This window comes from Acipenser ruthenus, chromosome 41 (assembly GCF_902713425.1).
Source record: "Acipenser ruthenus chromosome 41, fAciRut3.2 maternal haplotype, whole genome shotgun sequence".
NCBI classification, from domain to species: domain Eukaryota; kingdom Metazoa; phylum Chordata; class Actinopteri; order Acipenseriformes; family Acipenseridae; genus Acipenser; species Acipenser ruthenus.
The window spans coordinates 4,467,215-4,491,260 of record NC_081229.1 but is presented as its reverse complement, the minus strand read 5'-3'; the positions used below and the strand labels follow the sequence as shown (position 1 = coordinate 4,491,260).

The following is a 24,046-nucleotide window of genomic DNA, read 5'->3' as shown; positions in this document are numbered from 1 at the left end:
CTCAAATTAAAATACTACTAGAATTAAAACAGACCAACTTTTTGTTTTGTAACTTTTACATTTTAATAAACTACTTTCTTCAACAGACGCAAACATCTTTAAATATTTATATTCGACTGACCAAAGGCCTCAATTAAAAAAAAAAATAACACAGTGAAACAACAATACATTTATCCCTTTCATATATTCGTAGAACAGTGGCTGCTGAATCGAAAAAAATACATGAATGCAGTTTGTTATTTTATGTTTAAAACACGCTGCACTTAATGCAATATTAAACACAAAACACCGGCACGTATTTGTTTTTTAAACTAGGGCCAATGTAAGCGTTTCATAGAAAAGTTTGTGTACCAGTCGTCATGGAAACCAGGAGGAAGGCTCTGAGCACGGTGGGGTGAAAGGCCAACAAGATGGTGTCGCCCAGCGCGGAGGAGTGTCACTGACAGAGAGTATATTTTTTACTGAAATGCAATTAAAAGAGACACACTGCAATATGCAATTCAGAATATGTACTGTTTCCTGATCTTAGAACAATAGGGCAGTTTAATAAGCGCCGTCAAAACTGAACATGATTTAAAAAACGAGAATTATTGAGAAAAGAAAACAACAAGGTGAAGTAAGAACACTTACTTTTATTATTATATTATAATAATGTATTGTTTTATTTGGGTATTGTAATGTATATGTTTAAAACGTACACACAGCAAAGTTTGTTCATATTTTGTTTTATTAAGTCGTATTATTTCCATTAAATTCCATACTGTATTATTTTCTACAGTTTTCACAATCCTTCCAAAAAATGTATACTATCCTTATCAACAAGGTCTGCTTTTAATCGTTTGTATGCGCCGCCGATGGTAGTTTCAGCTGTAGAGACACAAGCTTGAATTAAATAGACACTCACTGCTAGACAAAGTTGTGTACGAGTTTATACATGACTGTATCACAGCTCAGGAAATACAACACGATTTTTTTATGATATAGTTTTATTTGCGAGCTGAATTAGACCCACCTATTCAAAAAATTGCAACTAAAAGCCCTTAGTAATTTTGAATAAATATATCAATTATAATGGACATTGAAGTTGATATGGTTTAAAGCAAAAATAAATAAATTAATTAAAAAAACACTAGAATTCAACACATCAGGCACTTTAAAGTAGAGTCTGTAACATGTTCATTTTTTTATTGTGTAACTCAAAAATGTGATTATTTTCAACTTTTGAAAAATGTGAGTAAATTACATTTAAAATACAGATTTTCACTTTTAGTTTTCTCTTCAGCTGTTTTCTAACAGTCCCTCTCGCAAGCAAATGTGCAGCAGTGTGGAGTAGTGGTTAGGGCTCTGGACTCTTGACCGGAGGGTTGTGGGTTCAATCCCAGGTGGGGGATACTGCTGCTGTACCCTTGAGCAAGGTACTTTACCTAGATTGCTCCAGTAAAAACCCAACTCTATAAATGTGCAATTGTATGTAAAAATAATGTGATATCTTGAAACAATTGTAAGTCGCCCTGGATAAGGGCGTCTGCTAAGAAATAAATAATAATAATAATAATGTGCTTATGTGGTGTGTAAGTGCACCCTCCATTCTGAAGTACATGAGTGAATGCACCTGTTTGCACTATTATAAGTGATGTGTAAGAAATCACTGTTAAGGACTCAGAATTCCAGTTTATCTTATGTACAGATGTGCTAAGACCGTACAGCACAATTCTAAAGTAACTTTTATATGTTTAATAGTAATTCCTGAGTACAGTCTTTTTGTGATTTTATAATAACTTAAAACGTTGTGTGTCGGGTGTCTCTGATTTTCACCTGTGTTGTCCTTGTGCCTTGACTGCAGGAGATCTGTATCTGTTCTACAAAAGAGACACAATGTAGTGCCTTACACTGCCTTACCTCTTTATTAGGACCTGAAAGTAGATATCCGGATACAAGTGCAGCATTGTTGGACAGACTTGATCCACGCTGATGATCAAATAAACTAGGACAGCTTTAAGGTGCTGTAGAGGGCACACATCATATCACAAACCAAATGTGCTTCTTTATTTCAGGGTGAAATCTAATTGAGTAGTCTTAATAAAGTGGCCAGGTGGTGTGTGTTATATTAACAGTACATTCTGAAATGGCTTACCCAATAGGGAGACTGTGCCCTGAACTTCAGTGTTCAATGTGTATATGTAAACCTGTGTGTTTGTGCTGGTATTACAGGCCTGGTTGATGGCCTGTTTGTGTAGATATGGCAGCTCAGTGGCTCTCCGACTGCGTTGTGGGGGAGGGACTAGAGGAGGCTGGCTGGGGCGGAGCTACAGCAGCAGAGAGGCTGGCCCCACCCATCCGGATTCGAACCCCAGCCGACTGCTGAGAGACAAGAGCGAGAAGGAGAGGAGGCAGAGAGAGAGGCTGGCAGCCATCCATGCAGAGAATGCACGAGGAACCGTGAGTCATGATACAATAAGACAGAAGCGTTGATGAGCATTAAAAAAAGTAATTAAAATGACATTTCAAGCTGCTAAAGTCTTCTAATTAAGGGTTGAATGTCATACTGTGTACATCTACATTTTTAATATTACCTGTTTAATGTGTAATATTGTTTCATGTGCTTTATCATTCTCTAATTCTGTTTGTGCCTGTTTACCAGACTGACTGTTCCAAAACATTCCCTCTTAACCACTCCTCAAAGTTACATTTTTGAAGGAAGGTTCAGAAATGATCACTAGGGCCGCGCAGCTATAGATTCTGCCCCCTCTGAAACTGTGGCCACTTTGAGTTAAATCTCTATATACAAAATCATCCTTGCAGTGGGGATAGAAATTACAGCTGCGCATCCACGGGCAGACATTTTTTCAAAGCAACTCACTGCGCAGCTTTTTAGAAGTGTCTTGAAAGAGGACATTTTTTGCTGAAATATCTAGATATATATATATTTGCTGAAATGACTAGAAATCCCTTGGGCACTTGCAGGCTTGTGAGGAGAGGCAGATGAAATGGACAGAAAAAGAGACGATAGTTTACAGCATCCCAACCAAGCCTGGAGAGAAAAAAGGTAACAGTCATTGAATCTGTTCATTTTATTCCATGAACCCAACCTTATGAGAAAGCAGAAGACTTTGACGACTGCCTGGTTTATACACATTCCACAATAAGCACATTTAGCTTAGAAAGCAGCAGACCGTGATGACAGTCCAGTTGATGCACTTATCCCCAAGATTAGCGTGCTGCAGACCTTGTGATCCAGTTTTTGCAAAGGTTTATTATTTGGTACTTTTTTAAAGCTGATATGAGAACGTCCATCATTTAACACAATGCAATCCCTACCTGAATCATACATTTTGAAGTACACTGTGAAAGAATACGCTGCCTTTCTCAGTGTTTTACTTTGTCTGTGTATTTCTGTGCAGACACGTCAGTGCCATTGCCTGCTGGTTACAGCCCACAGTATGTCGAAGCCTGCTGGTATGCTTGGTGGGAGAAACAAGGCTTCTTTCAGCCAGAATATCACGTGAGTTACTTTTAGAGGAGCGATCAGCACCCGATTTCCTAATCGGTTATCAGACAGCAATCGATGCATTGAGAACTCTTTGGCATTCATTAAGAAAGAAGCTAAATAAATGTGTTGTTATGCATAGTAATATAATTATGCATTGATAAGCCTTTATTAATATAAAGGAAGAAGATTTTTTTTCAATATATTTTGCCATTTCTCATTGCAAAAGAGCTCTAGTCTAGCAATGTGCAAGAAAATCATGCGTTTCTGGGTAGCTAGCTTTGTGAGACTCCAGCGTATTTCAGAAGGACTAACATCATTTGAAAAAAAATGTTCATTCAAAGTAATTGATCCGTTCTTTGTTATTTCCGAAACTAGAGCCGCATACCTCATGCCGTGGAACGCACTTATTCCCTGTGTATCCCTCCGCCCAATGTGACTGGATCGCTCCACTTAGGCCACGCCCTCACAGTCGCCATAGAGGATTCCCTGGCACGCTGGTGAGTCCAGAGGCATTATGGGACATTTGTTTTTGGCTTCTTTTTGCACCCACCTGCTATATGACATCAAGTCATTAGCAGCAACAGCTATCAGGGCAGCAGTGTGGAGTAGTGGTTAGGGCTCTGGACTCTTGACCGGAGGGTTATGGGTTCAATCCCAGGTGGGGGACACTGCTGCTGTACCCTTGAGCAAGGTACTTTACCCAACTGTATAAATGGGTAATTGTATGTAAAAATAATGTGATATCTTGTAACAATTGTAAGTCACCCTGGATAAGGACGTCTGCTAAGAAATAATTAATAATAATAATAATAATAATAATAATAATAATAATAATCAGATTTCAGAATATGTTATGGGGTTTTCGATCATTCTCAGTGGTTTTGGATTATGGATTCACTAGGCTGTGAGCTTGTCTGGAGAATCCTAGGTGACGGGACTGAACAGCCTTCCTCGTTCCATTCAAATCCTGTAGCAATGTGACCACCTCTGCGGGCCCCACCGACTCTCTGTCTATACTATACATTTATAGGTGGGGCAGTAAATGCAGATTTAGAGAACAATGATAAAAACATTGAAGCAGCAGAACACAAATCCACTCAGAGTGATCGCAAACACCATAAACATGTAAGAAACATTTTAAATTCAAATAACATTCAAATGTCATGCAGGCGACGTATGCAAGGCTGCAAGGTGGTGTGGGTGCCAGGATGCGACCATGCAGGTATTGCAACACAGGTTAGTCCCAATTATCCACCCCGTTCTACCTACAGACTACACTTCAAGGGTAATCGCTAATTACAACACAGTAAAACAATCAATAGAAAATCCATGTGCTTACCTTTGTATTTGCACTAGCAACATTATACCATGGAAGATTGTTTAGTTCTTGGCTTGTATTTTATACTTGTTAAAAAGACTATTATGCTTATATGAAGTCGTTTCTGTTTTCTGGTAGCTCATCAGTTCATCGATTTTTGTAGTTCAAACTCAGCTCAGTGGTCTCGCCTCAAGCAGACCAAGTCACAGCAAAGGTACTAGGAAACAGCAGTTCATTTATAGTGTTGTATTAGAAATATTTCATATTAACTGATGTAAACAAAAAAAAAAGGGAAGAACTAAAATATTCTCAGCACAATAAAAGGGAAGGACATGGTAATAAAACTAAGAGGAAAGAAAATTGTTTTTTTTGTCACTGCTTTAAAACATTTTAAAGTTTCATTGTATTTGTAGGTGTTGAAAAACGTGAGGGTCACCATTTCTCATTTTGGTAATTACCTGCATGTTACTGACTCTCTTTGTTTGTCCCTCGCAGGCAGTGGTAGAGAAAAGGCTGTATCGAGAGAAGAGGGTTCGAAGACAGGATCTGAGCAGGGAGGAATTTCAGCACGAGGTCTGGAGATGGAAGGAACAGTGAGTCGGCAGAATACATGCAGGCTTTTAAAACTGAACTTAAAATATTTTTAATGGCATCATGATCGTTTATATGGGTTCAAGTTAAGATATGGTACCAGTACTATAGCCTACAGTAGTTAGTGTTGTGTACAGGTATGGCCAAAAGTTTTGCATCACCCTATAGAATTAACTAATTTAGCTTCATAAAGTCGAATGAAACCTGCTGAAAAATGTTAAGTTAACGGAATTGCATACCGCTTTTTAGTTTTCCATATACTTAACTGACAAATTAAAAAATGTGACATTTCAAAATGTAGCATGAAATACTGTACTACTATTATGGCTTCCAGCTTTGCTGTATCATTTTGTAGTTTCTTTGATTTCATAATGTTAAATAAAAGCTCTAAATTATGTTAGTGTATTTTTTTTTTTTATGTCTCAATCCTAAAATTCTAGGTGAGGCAAAACCTTTGGCCATAGCTGTAGGTACCGGCCCTTTAAATACTCGAATGCCTGTTTAGTCAAATTGAAACTTGAAAGTGACTCCCTCCAGTCCTATTTGGAGTGCTGTATTTGATAATGGGACTTGCATTGCGTTCACACTTTTCAAGGAAAGGAGATGAGATCTACCACCAGTTAAGGAAGCTGGGAGCTTCGCTGGACTGGGAGCGAGCATGCTTTACTATGGACAGGGTAAGCTGGGCTGAGACTCATGTTCATTATCAGAAAATTAGCTATTTCAGCTTCAGCTTACGTTTGTAAGTTTGAAGGGACTGACCCAAAGTTGTTGTAACTTGGTTCAAGCTGTGCTTACCATGTCAACTGAGCTAAGAGTTGCATTCAAGCAAATTTTAGTTAAATAATAATAATATTTTCAGTACAAATAACTCAATATTGCAGCAAAAGAACCCAGAACCAATCTGAAGTATTGCTAACACCATAACATAGTAATGAAAAAAAGCTATTAAAATGACAATTAAAGCTGCTTTCTCTTTAAGTGCTATTTGGGTTATGCAAAAGTTGTGTAGATGAAAACTTGTAGTTCTTGGTCCCTCTATTGCCTTGCTGCAGTTAGACCATGTGATCTACAGCAAAGGTACCAGGATGCAACAGTTTGTCTGCAGCGTATTTTAAATGTGGGCCTAACCTTAATTCATTTGGATAAAACAAGAGAAGCAAAAGAGGGGGACCTGTCATAACCCTAAATAAAGCTTATCAGAGGAAAGAAAGTGGATTGCTTAGAATTAATTTAAACAAACTCTTAGTTTGGCTGATTGCGATCCGTAAACCCTATAGCCAATACTGAATTTGTGTTGCTAATTATTATTTTTTCTCCAGAAATTCTCATCGGCGGTGACGGAAGCCTTTGTGCGTCTCCAGGAGGCGGGGCTTATCTACCGCGGTCACCGATTGGTCAACTGGTCCTGCGCCCTCAATTCAGCCATTTCTGATATCGAGGTCAGTGGCTTGGTACAAATCTAGAGCCTGTTTATCAAGGTCTTCACACCAAAGAGAGGTTTTTGTATTTTTGGGAAAGGAAAAGCAGAACTGTAATGTTAGGAAGCTAGTTTCTGGTTCCTCATGGTCAGCGCTTTCTCTCACGCAGGTGGACAGTGTCCAGCTGACTGGACGGACGTTGCTGTCTGTCCCAGGCTACCAGGAGAAAATCCCCTTTGGAACGATGGTCACCTTCGCATATCCATTGGAAGGGGAAGGTAATAAGAATGCATAGAGATATACATCATTGTATATCTAACACCATTCAAAGATTCACTTACATTTGATTAGTTTTTTTATTTTTTTGACAAATCTTTGCTTTTTATAATGCAATCTGTCTGAGTGGTTCTCAAATACTCTGTTTAATTTTTATTTTTTTTATATGTTTGAGACAATGAGTTCAGGAGTTCAGATTTGATTCTAGTTACCTGGCATTGATGTAATGCCTTCATGTTGGTACCAGTGCCATCTAGTGCACAGCAGTATGTTGTCAGGAAAACTATTGGAAAACTGTTGGAAACTTGTTTCCAAAGTTGCAGATCACTAGATGGCGCTGGCGTTTACTTTTTTAAAGACATGCTGATAAATCCTTTGTTACATCTATCTTGTGGCCGACAACTAAAACTGAAGAGCAACTCTCAAACTTATAGTCAAAGCACCTTAAAAAACGTAACAAAATACAACATTTGAGTAATGTCAAAGATAACCACTACAGATGATTGCAAACATCATAACAAGGTAAGGGGACAGTACAAACAAATTATTATTTATATATTGAAGCTACTTTAAAGAGAAACTTGGTATGAGTTTGGACTATCACAGTTATACTAATATTTAACCTTTTTTGAAAATGTTTGTTAGGCCATGTGACAGGGTCTTCCTCGTGTCACGCGTGTGGGTAGCCGCTGTTCAAGCATACAGAGAGACAGAGGTGGTGGTGTTGAAAACGCTGGCAGAGGCGCACAGGTTTTATTCACAAATAAACAAACACAAAACGAAAGTAAAATAAAGATGGTCATGTGACGTTACCAGCGATGGTAACGCACAGAGGACTAGTACATCAAGCTGTACAAAAAGTGCAAAATAAAACACAATACCATAAACTATAAATCAAAGGTGCCGTGAAAACGGCAGGCCTTGCAGCAGCCCTGAGCCATCTCCCGCGGATGTTTTTAACCTGACGGACACTCGATCAAGACCCGCCCACCTGCTGATTGAGGTCCAGCCCAGCCAATCACCTGCTGCCCTTCCCCTCAACCAAGCCTAGCAGGCAGCAAGTCTCAATCGAGCGCCCGTCTGTAAACAATAATTCAATTAAACAAATCAGCTCCCAAAATGACACAAAATAAACCCATTCCACATACAAATTATATAACCAACACTAAATACACACGTGCAGGGCACTCGCCCTGCTACATACCTCCCTCCTTAGGATGAACCCTAAGGGTTCATCCGACAACACCATTATTTAATATTACGATCATCACATTACAAATTTACACTAACCGACATCTTACAAAACCCACGCAGTCTAAACAAAAACAAAAAAAAAAAAAAACTTTTTATATCTACTCCCCATCCCCCCAATTTTTTTTTTTTTTTTTTTTTTTTCTTTAAATCCTATTCTAACACATATGGGCGGGTGGGAGGGAACATTAGAGCCCAGTCAGCCTCAACCAACCACCAGACAGCTAACTGGCTCCAATGTTAAATCCCCACAATTATAGCTACACTATCATTCACTATTATTTACCATCATTAATCACTTATCAATATTCCCATCACCACAAGTATTACTATCAATTTAACCATAATCCTTATTACTATTACCTTCACCATACACATCACTAGTTTACTATTATCATTATAATTGATCATCATTATTATCACTATTTAACTATCATCATTTAACCTTCATTTATCATTCCTATAATTACCATTACTAACATCACTACAATAATCATCTCACATTATCAATAACTAACTATCATTTATCCAATAAATCATTTAACAATAATCAACTAACATTTATAACTATTCACCAACACTTATTCTCACCCCTGGGCTTCTATGCGGGGGCGCCCATTCAACCCCGCTTACCCCCTAAACCCAGTGTCCCTTCACGGGGCTCCACTTCGAAGGATTGCCCCGCCTCCTTCTGAGACGATCTCCCACGAACGACAGGTCCTCCTTTGCTGACGCTCGGCAGGCAGTTCCTCCCGCTGGCTTCCCGGGCAGGCAGTCTCTCCAGCTCCTCCCTCGCCAGCTTCCAGGACCGGAACTCCTCCTTCTGCAGCTCTCGGGGACGGACCCTCCTTGGCCTCTCTGGCGTTCGGGATCTCTCGGCTCCATTAAGGACAGCGGCTCCATCCATCTCCTTCAGCAGCCCCTCGGGGTTACCTGCGGTCTGCCCTTGTCCCCCCCAAAAAATTTCAGGGGTTTGCTCCTCCTGTCTCTCCGTAGCCATCTAGCCTTGCTTCGGCAGGATGCAGCGGAATCCCACTTCTGACACCATATGTGACAGGGTCTTCCTCGTGTCACGCGTGTGGGTAGCCGCTGTTCAAGCATACAGAGAGACAGAGGTGGTGGTGTTGAAAACGCCGGCAGAGGCGCACAGGTTTCATTCACAAATAAACAAACACAAAACGAAAGTAAAATAAAGATGGTCATGTGACGTTACCAGCGATGGTAACGCACAGAGGACTAGTACATCAAGCTGTACAAAAAGTGCAAAATAAAACACAATACCATAAACTATAAATCAAAGGTGCCGTGAAAACGGCAGGCCTTGCAGCAGCCCTGAGCCATCTCCCGCGGATGTTTTTAACCTGACGGACACTCGATCAAGACCCGCCCACCTGCTGATTGAGGTCCAGCCCAGCCAATCACCTGCTGCCCTTCCCCTCAACCAAGCCTAGCAGGCAGCAAGTCTCAATCGAGCGCCCGTCTGTAAACAATAATTCAATTAAACAAATCAGCTCCCAAAATGACACAAAATAAACCCATTCCACATACAAATTATATAACCAACACTAAATACACACGTGCAGGGCACTCGCCCTGCTACAGGCCAACATAGAAAATGAGAGCCCCAACAGGTAGGGTGGATGGAATTATGTCATTAGCTAATTCCACTTTTAAGAACTAGAACTTGAACTAGAACTAGAACGGAATGCAGCAGACAAGTAGAACATTCTAAGAATGTCACAACACGATTCTGTCGATCAAAAAACAATACGGTGGCCATTCACTCAAAATGATATAGTGATGCACTCAAGAAGATGAATGGGTTGTTTTAAACGAGGCTGTTCATTTTTGTGTCTTTCTGTGTTGCAGAGGGGGAGATCAGTGTGGCCACCACACGCCCAGAGACAATGCTAGGAGACGTTGCTATAATTGTTCATCCAGAGGATCCCAGATACACTGTAAGTGACATGAGCTAGGCTGGAGCACAGCTCAGTATTTGGAACAATAACAATTGAGGTGATATTTAAGGATAATTTGCATCACCTCCTTTTTACCTGTTTAAAAACCGTGTGTTCTCTGTCATCCTTTTGATGTATCTGCTTCGATGAGTTTTTTTCACCATCTGTAATCGGGATCAGAAAGCCAGTAAATTCAGTAAAATCTCAGCTGCAGGCACACTTATTGTTGTCGGCAGAACATTATGATCTGAACAAGCCCCTTTTAAGCGCCGTCTGGTACCAGCGATGGAAGCTATAGTACGGAGCTACATTCAGGGGGTTATTCTGGGAAATGCTTTTGAAAACAGCGAAAGTAATCTCTTTCATATACAGAAGTGCCCACACGGACAGCTCAAGTGCAATCCACATCATTCTGTGCAGTCCCTCGGACTGGATCTTTCTGTTGAAATATACCCCAGTTCATTTAAAGCCCCCTCCACTTAATCCATTTTCCCTTTACATTATTAACATGCCAATGGAGACAAGCAAAACCAATGCACATTCATGCATGCGTCTGAGAGCAAGCCTCTGCAAATGCATGTGAATGTTTAACGCAAAATGAGTAGTTGCCAATTCCTTACATAATGCAGGATGCACAGTTATCCTGTCGCACCATCCTCAGTGTATATGCCAGCACAAATCGATTCGAATACTGAATCCAAGTTGCACTCAACAAAACAAAGAAAACAAGATCTGCATGGTCATTTCGGTCAAAATATGCTATTTGGGTTTGAAAAATGTCAAGTCCCTTCAGCCCCATCAAGGCTGCTCCCTGTGTGTCTGTGATCTCTATGTAAGGTTTTTTGATTTCTTCTTCAGAATCTCCATGGCCGTCACGCCCATCACCCCTTTACTGGGAGACTGCTTCCCATTCTCACTGACCCACTGGTGGACCCCCACCTGGGCACAGGTAACCAGATTGATCTCACTGTAGCGTCTCCCACCCTGGGCAGTGCATCTGCTCCTTTAAACACTCGATCAGCTATGGCCAAAAGTTTTGCATCACCTAGAATTTTAGGATTGCGACATGATTTACATATTTTCTTTAACATCATGTAATCAAAGAAACTACAAAATGATATCGCAAAAGTCTACTGGAAAACATACTAGTAGAACAGTATTTCATGTTAGATTTTGAAATGTCACGTTTTTTCAAATGTTATTCGTTAAGTAAACTACAAAGCGGTTTGTAATTCAATCTGTTAGCGTAACATTATTCAGCAGGTTTCATTCGACTTTATGAAGCAAAATTAACGGTACCAAATCTTATTATTATTGTTTATTTATTTCTTAGCAGACGCCCTTATCCAGGGCGACTTACAATGGTTACAAGATATCACATTATTTTTACATACAGTTACCCATTTATACAGTTGGGTTTTTACTGGCGCAATCTAGGTAAAGTACCTTGCTCAAGGGTACAGCAGCAGTGTCCCCCACCTGGGATTGAACCCATGACCCTCCGGTCAAGAGTCCAGAGTCCTAACCACTACTCCACACTGCTGCCCTAACTTGAAAACCATCTTAACTTGAAACCATGTTTTTGAAACCTCATGCTGGATTTCTGCAATAACTTTATACATGTTTTCTTTATTTCTATTATAAATAGAAAACAGAGGAAGTTTTTGCTAAAATAGAAGTCATTAGAATCCACTCCCCCATATTAGACAGTACAGGATCGTCTGTATCAAATGACTTGCCACTGGGATATGCAGCTGTCTTCCAAGGAAAGCCCTTAACATAACACATAGGAATTCTTTATGTGGGGAATGGCCTATTTACAGGCCAGTTAGTTTGTATTCTCTCTCCTCAATCCTACATTCTCCCCAGGAGCTGTGAAGTGCACCCCTGCCCACGACCCGCGGGACTTCGAGGTGTCGCTGCGCCACGCCCTCCCACGCCTCTCTGTGATTGGAGGAGAAGGCACCATGACGGAGCTCTGTGGAGACTGGCTGCAGGTACAAACGTGCAGACCGGACAAGAACGAAAGAAAGAAGCAAATCTATTCATTTTTTAACTTGCAGACTGTAATGAGAGTTAAAGAAGTCTCCTGCAGAAAGTGGGGTTCTGTGGTCAGGTCTTCAATACCTTCCTCGGTTTAAGGATAGTAGTGGGACTGCATTGTGTGTACCTCCAAGGATACAACACTGATGGAAAAAGCAGACAAACACCCCACCTCCCTATCATTTAAAGGCTCTTTTAGGGGAAGGTGGCGTTTTAAGCACCCAACTTTAGCCGTTACAGCAAACCAAAAGTGTTCTCTTTTTCCGAGTCAGGGGGTGAAGCGATTCGAGGCGAGGCAGAGAGTCCTGGATGCCTTGAAGGAGAGAGGGCTGTACAGGAGCACCCAGGAACATGCCATGCTGCTACCTCTGTGCAGGTAACGAGAGCTAGTCTACACGGCAGAATCCACATGTCCTAGAGCAACGTGGCATTGGTGTGAAATATCACAGTTAGATTAAATAATGCACGCTTCTTGTTTAGAAAAAAAAAAAACTTTGAAAAGTTTCAAATGGCCCGATGGCCTCATAATGTCTCTCAAGCATGTCTCCTCTCTAAGTAAAGCTGTCCCCCCTGCAACACTCTGACTCTAAAGGATGTAAGGATTACCACATGTGTTCTCTGTGGTATTTCTTACTGATGGATTTCTTAAGGGATTTCTTCAGTAAGGGAAGACTGTTGCAAGAGAGGGAAGGTTGATTTAAGCATGTTGGCCTGCAGGCAATCTAAAAATGTTTCTTTGAACTATTTCAATGCTTTTGAGAGGTTAAATATAAAGATCTGAACAGTGTGCAAGATACAAAAACACGCTGCCTCTATCTGGCCATTTGGGGTCTTGTTTTGGTCTTGATGGGATAGCTGAAATCTTGTGAGAATGTCCTATAGAAGTAGATCTCATTTTGGAATCTCGCATTCATTCAAATCCAACAAAGAATGGACCAATCCCATTGATAAAAGTTGCTAAGAAGACCCAAGGACAGTAATTCTCTGAATGCAGCTGCTTGATATGTGTTTTAACACACAGTCTTTTCCCTAAGTTCCATTTGTTTTGTCAACAGAATACATGAACATTAATGAGGTATTCTGTTAATCAAACAAATGCAGTTTGATTATTTCACATGTGGGCTTCTGGGTTATTCAGCGGTCCTTATTCGTGGAGTAGCTGCAATGCTCTGAGCACTCAGGCTGTGTCTCTGTCTCTGTGTGTAGTCGCTCAGGGGATGTTGTGGAGCCCTTGCTAAAGAGCCAGTGGTTTCTGCGCTGTGATCAGATGGCACGCAGGGCAATGGAGGTAAGAGAAAGACATCTATTTGGTGGATATACAGCTACAAATGCCAGTCAAAGATATTTGTACCCTTCTCTTATCTGATATTTTAGTGATTTTTTGTATCTTTACTCTAATATTGAGATTTTAATCAACCTGCTTATCACAAAACAGAGCCCACAGAGTTCAAAGGTCCCAACTCAGGGTGTCAAACCTTTCAGTTAATGATATTATCGATTTATCGGATTAAAGTAATCAAGATCGCCTAGTTTTTAACTCTGGTTTTCAATTTGAATGGCCTTGTTGCAGTTATTGCAACAGTGCAGTTGGCATACACATTTAAATATAATATAAACGGTTGTGAAAGTCCTAATTCTGGGATTCCGGAATGTTTTGTGCTCTGTTCCAAAGGCGGTGGATGACGGCCAACTGGACATCATTCCCAGCTTCCACAAGAAGACCTGGAAAAATTGGCTCTCGAACATCAGGTACCAGAACTGGAAAGAATGCTGGAAACCTGAGAGTTTATCAGCCTGTGTTTCACCCCAGTTAGCATGAATCTTGTATTGCCTTAACTAAGGCAGCATTGCAATCAGGTTATATGAGGCCAGCTGTAAACGTTTAAACACTAGGGCTAAACATTTACAATTAGAGGTTGTATTCCCATTTTGTTCCTGCATTCGCTACATGAGCCTCAAATGTGCAGTTTTGAAAGAAACACGTTACAGCAAACATGTAACATCTGTTACTACACCAGGTTACAGAAAGTCCTCAGTTTGCTTGTGTTGCCTGCCAGGAAGTCTCTTATTGCTTTTCTTCCTAGGTCATTTCACCCTAGCAGTGTTTTTGGGGTGAAAGCCTGTTACTGGCTCAAAGTCATTAGGGAAAGAAGCTGTAGGTCACACAGTCACGCTCAGTAATCTGACACTGAACAAGGATTTCCGGATCAATGCTTCTTTATTACATTCTTCCAGAGCCTTCTGTGCAGATGTTGTTGTCTTACCAGTTTGTCTATAAGACAGATTTAGCTGCAGGTTGGAAGGCGGATAAGTTTCCTCTCACTTTGAAATCTTCTGTAATTGTCTTGCCTTGGCCTTAATGGAATTTAGCCAATCACTAACTGCCTTTGCATCATTCCCTCTCCAGTGATTGGTGCATCTCACGACAGCTGTGGTGGGGCCACCAGATTCCAGCCTATCGCGTTTCCTTCCCTGGGTCATGTGATAAACAAGAGGTAAGGTGTATTTTTTGCATTTTGCATTGTTAGAATTCAGTTTTATTGGTGAGTTAAGCCATAACATGCTGCACCTGTTGATATTTTAAAACCCAATTATTGGCTTCATTGGCATTTTCACAGCGCCCCTCATTGCTGTGGAGTCATGACTCGTGTTAATGAAGCTCAAATGAAACACAATGGAAGAATGTAGTAAACGAACAACAAAGATTATTGAAGTGGTGAAACTGAACATGATTATGTGGCACTGTCTTGTCTGTCTCACTGTCTGTCTGTCTGTCTGCAGTTTTAACATTTCACCCTGGTCCTTCTTTTCAAGCAGGATGACAGTGATGCACTCTGGGTATGTGGGCGGAACCAGAAAGAGGTCAAAAGGTCTGCTGCTAAAAAATTTGGGATTCCTGAAAATCTAATCACAGTGACACAAGGTAAAGTCCCCTCCCCCAATTGGAAATGACATCAATGCCACCCAGCCAGATTGAAACCAATCCTGCGGAGGTGAAATGCAGACGAAGCTATTGAATTAGCTGGCTCTCTGTCTGCGGTACCTAGCCCCCGCTGACTGGAACCCAGGCCTCCAGGGGTGAAAGGCAGGAGAGAGTCCGAGCCCGCTAGCATTGATCTAACCCTGTGTTGAGTCTGTTGCATTATAATCAAGGTCTCGTTTCAGACACTGATGTTCTGGACACCTGGTTCTCCTCTGGGCTCTTTCCATTCGCCATGCTGGGCTGGCCGGAACAGGTAGGGACTGCAGCTGTCAATAAATTTTCCATTTTGTGTTTGAACCCTCATTTACATTGTTAGGACCAGCCCTGTATCGATTGGAACACTTTCAATGTGTATGCAATGCTTGAGTCCAGACTGACATCACTTCCTGTTTCCAGACCCCAGATCTGCATGAGTTCTACCCAAACAGCCTGCTGGAGACAGGAAGTGACCTCATCTTTTTTTGGGTAGCGCGTATGGTGATGCTAGGACAGGAATTGACCGGTCAACTGCCTTTTAGCCAGGTGAGCCAGTTACTTCTACCAAGTTGAAACCTGTCTGTCTAAGCATGTGTGTGTGTGTAGCCATAAAACATTTGTGTCACCCTTTTACCTTTTTTATTTCCAATTCAACTGAAAACTGGAAACCATTATCCATTAGTGTTTAACTGAATCCCTTACTTAATTGAACAGATTATTTTTCCTCTCTTCAGGTATTTCTGCATTCAATGATCCGAGACTCCCACGGCAGGAAAATGAGCAAATCTCTGGGAAATGTCATCGACCCCTTAGACGTCATCTCGGGCGTGTCTCTGCAGGTACAATACTTTGCAGACGGTCCCTAATTTTACGCACCCGTCTTTGACACGGCAAAGGACTTTTCTTCATGGACCACTAGCATCCTAATACCAAAGATATGTGTTTCTACTACAACCTATTACCAGTACATTATTCTGTCTATAATAAGAGCAATATTCTACTATTAAAACCTTTTATTTTCTGCAAAATAGAGATATTGGACTTGGATTTGAAGGTGTTTTATTTTTTTTCCCAGCGGTTGCATGAGAAAGTACAAGAAGGGAACCTGGATCCCAGAGAGATTTCAATTGCACTGGAGGGACAGGTGAGCCCAAGAATAACCTGAACCTCCTTTCACCTGTTGCCAGAAGCATTTAGTACTAATTACATAAAAAAAACCTGCAGGAATTATTTAGTGAAGCCCTGCGTGTGCCTCCTGCAGGTAATAAACACAAGCCCCTTCACTGACCTCCGAACAGCTTTACAAAGCAACCTTCAAAATTAGCAGATCAAAAAGACGTGCCAGTTTCAAATGATCGTGATTTCTGAGAAGGAAGGAGAATGCAGGCGCTAGTCCTCTTCAAGAAAACTTTTCAGCAATGAAAAGACCTTTTTGATATGAATGTGAGAATTCATCAGATCATTTATAACATATTATAGCAAATAAAGTCCCCCCTCCCTACTGTACATATGGGGCTGTCATTCCAGCTCAGGTTTTTGGTGGCATTGAAAATCACTCAAGGTGGCGCTGTAGTGGTTTGTAAGTAGGGCTTCTGATTTTTGGTTTTAACTGATAAACAATAAAACACCCTCCCGATACAAAAAATAATAATCTGTGTATAGCCAATAAACACTGGAAATGGTTACTCCATTCCAATATATTATTAACTTAATGCCTCCAACCAGTTGGGTTTCCCGCGGCATCTGTAGCCACAAGCGTTGCATCACCCTATAGAATTAGCTGCGTTTGCTTCATAAAGTTGAATGAAACCCGCTGAATAATGTTATGTTAACATATTGAATTCCACACCGCTTTGTAGTTTTCCATATCCTTAATGAAATACTGACAAATTGAAAAATGTGACATTTTGAAATCCAACATGAAATAAGTGTACAACTATTATGGCTTCTGGTAGACTTTTGCGATGATCAATTTGCATTTTCTTTGAATACCTGATGTTAAATAAAATATCTACATTTTGTTTATACAATTTTTTATTATGTCTTAATCCTAAAAATTCAAGGTGATGAAAAACTGTTGGCCATAGCTGTGCACCTCCAGTATCTGTTATCTCCAGTATGTGATGTCTCTGTTTCCTCTGCTTCTCCTGGTTTGCAGAAGCGTGATTTCCCCAGAGGGATTCCGGAGTGTGGGACGGACGCCTTGAGGTTTGCACTGTGTTCCTATCGCTCTCAAGGTGAGAGAGAGCTAGAGAGCCATGACTTACCACATTGTGATGAAACCTGCTTAGAAACTCTTTCAGGCTTTGTCTGTCTGACTGTAGGTCACACTTACATGTATATATAAATTATATAAAGAGAGCTGCTTATCTAGCTATGAGGAATTTGGTAAGGACATTTTTTAGCACAAGTTATTGCGAGTGTCAGAAACTAGAGGCTAGAAGGGGGCAGATGTCCCTATGCCTGTACTTGTACAGATGCAAAATCCATTCATGGTTTATTGATCTCCATGGCTTTTATTTTGCCAGCCTCAAGATAACATTCACTGATTGATTAATCCTGGATTTCCTATTTCGAACCTTACTCCTTATAGTAATTAGCACATGCATGCTTTCAGTATTCAAAGCCTTTTTTGAAGAGACTACACATTTTTTTCTCACTCAATGTATTGTTTAGTGTCAATTTAATTAGCTGCTATTCAATTAGGAAATTATTAAGAGTTTATTTGCCAGACGCCTTTATCCAAGGCGACTTGCAGGTGTTACATGGCAATACAAGGTTACATGGTGAGAATATGTTAATGATGTAGTCTGTTTGAAAGTTTAACAATACTTCCATACGTTATACCTGTTGCTTATTCAGCTATCCTCGTTCATTGAGTAACTACAGTACTTCATGACCGCTCCTGGCGTATCCTCTATATGGCCGGTCCCTTTGTTCTAACTCTGCTGTCAGATTGTGTATGTACAGCAGTGGAGCAGGAACACTGTGGTACGAGTTGCTGAATCAGTTGGATTGTGCGCTCCAGTGACTCATTTGTTGCGGCAGGAGATGACATCAATCTGGACGTTGGCCAGGTTGTGACCGCTCGGCACTTCTGCAATAAGATCTGGAATGCCGTCAAGTTCGCACTGGGAGCACTGGGAGACCAGTTCGAACCACTGCCCCTCCAGGAGGTGAGCTCTCTCTCTCTCTCTCTCCCCTTAGTTTACCATAGGAGCAGCATAGCAAAGTGGAATGAAACATAGTGAAAGCATGGGTAAGCATTGTAAAGAATAGTGAGGTATAGTAAAGCTTCTTAAACATGGCAAACCAAGGTATATGGTCTACATGCCCAGTGTAACCATGGCAAAACTGCAAAAATACTGTGGTAAACTTTTATAAGGGCCCCTCTGCTCTTCAGACTTCCCACAAGCTCCCCAGTACATATGCATTGCATGGCCAAAGAGCTTGGATTTGGCATTGCCCTGATTTAGAAATACAAATGAAGTGTGACATGTGATGCCTGTGATAAAGCTGCTGTAGTTTATTTAGGCATCTTTGCAGATCAAGCCCTCCCAACAATGCTACAAGCACTGAGCACTGAGAACTGTGTGAGGCAACAATCAAATGGGGTAGAATGAGTGTAAAGATGATGAAAATGGATGAGGATGAAAGAGTTGCCAGCCCTTGTCACGTGTGTTTCAGGTGAGCCCTGCCAGTGCTATGGATCGCTGGGTGTTGAGCAGACTGTATCACGCTGCTGTGGAGTGTGAGCGTGGGTTTGAGCACTACGACTTTCATGCAGTCACTGTAGCCGTTCACAGCTTCTGGCTCCACAGCTTCTGTGATGTCTACCTGGTAAGAAGCAACGCGGCCTTTGGAAGATACCCAGGGTGATTTAATAAACTGTGTTATTATAGACTGCAGAGGATCTTTCAGCCAATCAGAGCGCCCACTGTATTCCACAGCGCATCACAAATTCATTCATGACGTCAGCCGTACCGTATTGAGTTCTGACCGTGCTTTATTCTCAATATTGGTACGGCTGACGTTGCCTGCTTTAGAAAAAAATACCTGAGGCACCTGAAATTCCTTAAACTGCAATGTCGATTCACGATTGGCCATGAATCTCAGCAACTTAACAGTAGTCCCTTCGTCAGCCTTTTTCCTCTTTTTCAATAAAAACCACACAAAATAAAGCTAGGTCTAGAATGAAAAACAAATGGATGTTTTTATTTTAAATTTGAGTATTTACAATAACGCAGTGTGTAACAGAGTTATAGAATTCCCTCATGTTTCAATTTGATATTTCACAAATTTGACTAATTCACAGACAGGCTGTATATTAATTGCAAATTTAGCATCGTGGTAAAATATTTTGAAATGACTGATTTACAGGATGTGAAATAGCTTCTCATTTTCTTAAGCTGCATGTAAAAATGTAACATACAGATAGACGGATGTCTAGACAGAGGCATCTCCATACACCCCCACAATCTGATACTCACAATAACCTGCGAAAGCAAAGCAGTTTCATCACAACTGGATAAATGGTTTTCCATATGCAAAAAAAGTAAGGGAGACACACGGGGGGATGGAATTTGGAACGCACACAGACAGACTCGATTTGCATTCAGTTCACTGCAGCTTGGCGTTGACTCAGCGTGTGTGTGTGTGTGTGTGTGCGTGCGTGTGTGTGTGTTGTCTTGCAGGAGAGTGTGAAGCCGGTGTTGCAGACAGGCTCCACGGAGCAGGCAGACAGTGCCAGACAGGTGCTTCTCCTGTGTGTGGGACAGGCCCTCTCCCTGCTGGCTCCCTTCATGCCGTACCTCTCCGAGGAGCTGTGGCAGAGACTGCCGAAGCCAGCTGGACAGGAACCCAGCTACCACAGCATCAGCGTGGCACCGTACCCAGCGCCCAGCCAGCTGGTAAGAGCTGAGACTGTGAATGTGCGTCTGGGGGTTGGTGTCAAAGCTTGGTAACTTTGAGTAAATCTGTGCTAATAAAGCGCTGGACCTTAAAAAGCCAATTACATTTTGCACATATTTATTAAAACAGCATCATTTTACTCAGGAGAAAAAAATAACATGCATTTTGAATTTGATAATGTCCTCTCTCTCTCTCTCTCCCTCCCTCCCCCCCTAGGCTCACTGGAACTCTCCTGAAGAAGAGGCCAACTTCCTGTTTGTCCAGGAAGTAGTTAGAGTAGTGAGGTCACTGCGGGCAGAGTACCAGCTGACCAAAGCCCGACCAGAGTGTAAGTGTGACACAGTGTGAGAAAGACAGTGGCTCTGTGCCACACATTACTAACTGACTCCCACCTCTCTCTCCCTGTCTCTCAGTGTATATCCAGTGCAGTGAGCTGCGCTTCAGAGAAATATTAGAATCCTTCAGCACTCCTGTTCAGGCTCTGTGTCGGTCGGGGGCGCTATTCCTTTTATCAACTCTAGAGGGCGCTCCCAGTGGCTGTGCAGTTGGCATTGTCAATGACTCCTGCCAGGTCTACCTGAAGATACAGGTATGAGACAGAGTGGCTTGGAAATCACGAGAAAAATGGTAATAGCTCAATATTAAGTCGGATAAAAGCGTCTGCTAAATGATAATTCACCAGTGTGTATGTATTCGATTGTGTCAGGGCGTGCAGTATTTGATTGGGTTTCGATCTTGTTGCTGTGTGTTTCAGGGTCTGGTTGATCTTCAGAAGGAGCTCGCTAAGCTGGGTGGGCGCATGGAGAGGCTACAGGCCCAGCTGGACCAGGCTGTGGCCAGGACCTGGGTTCAACAGTATGAGGAGAGAGTGCCTCAGCACATCCGGGAGGAAAACACACAAAGGGTGAGAATATAACCATGGCTTTAAACACGCAGCTGAAAGGTAGACAGTACTGACAGCAAACCAGTCTTTAACAATGCCGATGCCCCACCAGTGGTTGAGTATTATTTTGAGTCACGGTATTATGTCCTCCATTAATTTCAGATCTCTTCCACAAAGACGGAGCTGGAGAGAACCCAGCAGATGATCGAGAACTTCAGGAGCATGTTACCTGAGCGAGACTGAGTGACACTGAATCAGTAGACAGTGTGTAGTACCACATTCTACCACACAGTGGATACACTGAGTCTGTAGAGGGGCGGCTGCTGCAGTACCAGGCACTCAGAGAGACTGAGAAGGGGCTGCGCCACTTACAAACTGAAATGCAAAACCAACCTGTACAAAACATCATGTCATTCCCACAGAGGAAGTATTGGATAGCCAAACTTTAAGGAACAGGATTTTAACATGTCTTTGCTTCCCAAAGTCCCGTTTTCATATAATGACTGAGAAAACGTCTCGTATTCTGGATGTTAGGTTGTATAAATCAATAAAAGCAAAACAATGTGTTCAATACGAAAAGCAACCCTTTCTCTCCCAAGCTCAATAGAGCGCGACCTCTCCAACTGTGCCACAGTGAAGCTGGCAACTTTAACTTGTATTCCAGTATCGTTTAAAGCTGCAGTGTTCAGTATCATGTGCACAATGAAACACGATTCATGGGTTCATGTTTACTACATTCTGGGGGTGGCAGGTGCGCTGATGGGTAAATGGAATTGACTGCATAAATACTGTACAGCTACTACAGTATAAACTCTAAAGCCAACATCTGTGTTTCACATACATAGTTCTGGTAATTTTTAATGTTTAGGTGGGGGTGACAGAGTTGAAAGGTCACATTTTCACATGATTTGAATGGAACGAGGAAGGCTGTTCAATCCTGGCACCTAGGATTCTCCAGACAACCTCAAAGCAGCACAATGGCAGATTTAAACAATAATATTAAATCAGTATTGGAGCAATAGAATCAGTGTTTTCTGAAACTGAAAAAGGATTCTCGTACGAGGCAGCTACATTCCTGCGTCTGTGTTTTTAACCGTCGCACTGTGATAATCTCATGATGTACTGGAAAAGTGAATGAAAGGCAATGAAAAGGTTCAGGGAAGTTTAATGGCCATACAGCTGAGTGCATTGTGTTCTGTGTTGTATATTGTGTATATTCCAAGCGCAACATTTTAGTTTTGTAAAGGATTTCGATTAAGTAACAAAAACATGGAACTTAATTTCTTTTTTTTAAAATAGCTGTGTACACAGCACTGTGAATAGTCTGATTTTAGCATGCATTCTGTAAACACACTGATCAGTTTTTTTGTGGAGTTGCCTCTTTACCAGTAGCAGTTAAAAACCTGGGATGACATTCAAAATTGAAACTTGGTTTGGACATTCTTTAGTACAAGTTATTGAGGTGGTCAGAATGATATGTCACACTTAGATTTTTCCATGTACGTAGTGTGGAGGGTGAATTTCCTTATTGCCTCCTCGTGATACTGGTGGCTGTGTGAATCTGTCTTGTCAACTGTCAGGTGGGGTTTATGGTTGCCATGGGTTACTAGGTCACTTGAGCTCACATCCTCACAGGAAGTGGAAGAACAGAGGGAGGAAGAAAACAGGAAAAGGAGTGGGGAGTTTGGTTAAGTGTTCCTGACCCTCCTCCCCTTCAGTGTGATTTTAGAACAATCCGGGATAGCACAGTGCTGACTGTAGCATCTTTTATTAACTCTATGCTGTCCAAGACAGTATTAAAATGTATGATAGTGTTGTTTTCCTATGGACCTTTTTCCAGTTGCCTATAATGCTATATGCTGTGTTTGAAGTTGATAGGGAGTAATTAGGTAAAGTCATGTTGTTTGGGAGGTAAGAAATCCAAGTGGATGTCATTGTTTTGTTATTTTTAAGTAACAGAGATATAGCAACACTCTGTGAATGAATTGCATCTGGACACATCTCTCCTGTTTTCTATGGAGGTCAGCTGTTTGGTTGTTACTCGATAACAGAATGGTAAATAAAGCACAGCTGAGATGGTACTAATTAATAACACCTGTTCTAAAACCAGTGTTTCACACAGTCACTCCAGCCCTGCGCTCAAAAAGTTAACTCTTTCAGGGGACTACGAATTATTATTTCAGACAAAAAAGGAACATTTAATACATTATACATAAGTAATGTAATGACGTGATATGATGTTTGCTGTTAAGTCTGAGTGATTCTTATTACAATTACTAACAAACTGTGTTTTGGGGATTTTTTGATATGTCTACCTTCAGGAGCTGCTCTTTCATTCCAGCTGCCAGCCACAGACTCATGTAACACAGACCAAAAAAGGCAACGTGCCAGCGCCATCTAGTGAACACCTACTTACCTGCAATACAAAAGAAAACGACCACTAGATACCGCCAATGCTTATTAAAATAAACACTTTCGCTGAAAGAAAAAATAAAAAAAATCTAACTACACATAAACAAACCAGACTCACATAAGGGTCAAATTGCATCTTCATTTTTTTTTTTTTCTTTTTGGATTTTTAATTTTTTGGCCAAGAAAATATCAAATTCATTCAAATGTCCACCCCTTTACCCCCTCCCCACCTGCATACACACACAGTAGTCTACCCCCGTTCAGGTCAAATCAGCACACAGACGGACAGACAGACAGAAACAAACAAATAGTGCTGTCTACACAATTGCAAGCCTAAAAAGAGAGAATCACCAACATAAAAATCGATGAGGTTCTGATTCGCACAGCACTGGGCCTGGGCAGTGCTGAAGTGTAATGCAGTCATTTTACTATTATTATCATCTGTGTGAAAATAAATAACTTTAACTTAGAGGACATACAGCTAAAAATGGCCACTACGTAGAGTCTACAAAACAAATGCTGAGAGAGCCAGC

General features: G+C 41.3%; 1 protein-coding gene across 6 annotated transcripts; it reads left to right on the top strand.

The window, feature by feature from the left end:
* The first annotated feature begins 367 nt into the window (after positions 1 to 367).
* Positions 368 to 21,672, top strand: LOC131696851 (valine--tRNA ligase, mitochondrial-like). 6 transcript variants are annotated; one of them, XM_059010898.1, is made up of 31 exons: positions 368 to 611; positions 1,283 to 1,382; positions 2,212 to 2,439; positions 2,965 to 3,046; positions 3,402 to 3,502; positions 3,866 to 3,987; positions 4,660 to 4,726; positions 5,304 to 5,401; positions 5,995 to 6,076; positions 6,722 to 6,841; positions 6,990 to 7,098; positions 10,217 to 10,305; positions 11,164 to 11,254; positions 12,175 to 12,302; positions 12,621 to 12,724; positions 13,555 to 13,636; positions 14,021 to 14,097; positions 14,756 to 14,843; positions 15,163 to 15,271; positions 15,514 to 15,584; positions 15,728 to 15,853; positions 16,042 to 16,146; positions 16,383 to 16,451; positions 17,466 to 17,544; positions 18,356 to 18,483; positions 18,995 to 19,147; positions 20,002 to 20,217; positions 20,435 to 20,546; positions 20,632 to 20,807; positions 20,973 to 21,122; positions 21,264 to 21,672. In XM_059010898.1, exons 3-31 carry the CDS (start codon positions 2,221 to 2,223, stop codon positions 21,342 to 21,344), a joined length of 3,234 nt encoding a protein of 1,077 aa, XP_058866881.1. In that variant the 5' UTR covers positions 368 to 611; positions 1,283 to 1,382; positions 2,212 to 2,220; the 3' UTR covers positions 21,345 to 21,672. The 6 variants fall into 6 exon arrangements, with proteins under 6 accessions (XP_058866881.1, XP_058866880.1, XP_058866877.1 ...); XM_059010897.1 differs by having other exon boundaries at positions 1,283 to 1,415; XM_059010894.1 differs by having other exon boundaries at positions 368 to 616; positions 1,283 to 1,415.
* The last annotated feature ends 2,374 nt before the right edge of the window (positions 21,673 to 24,046 follow it).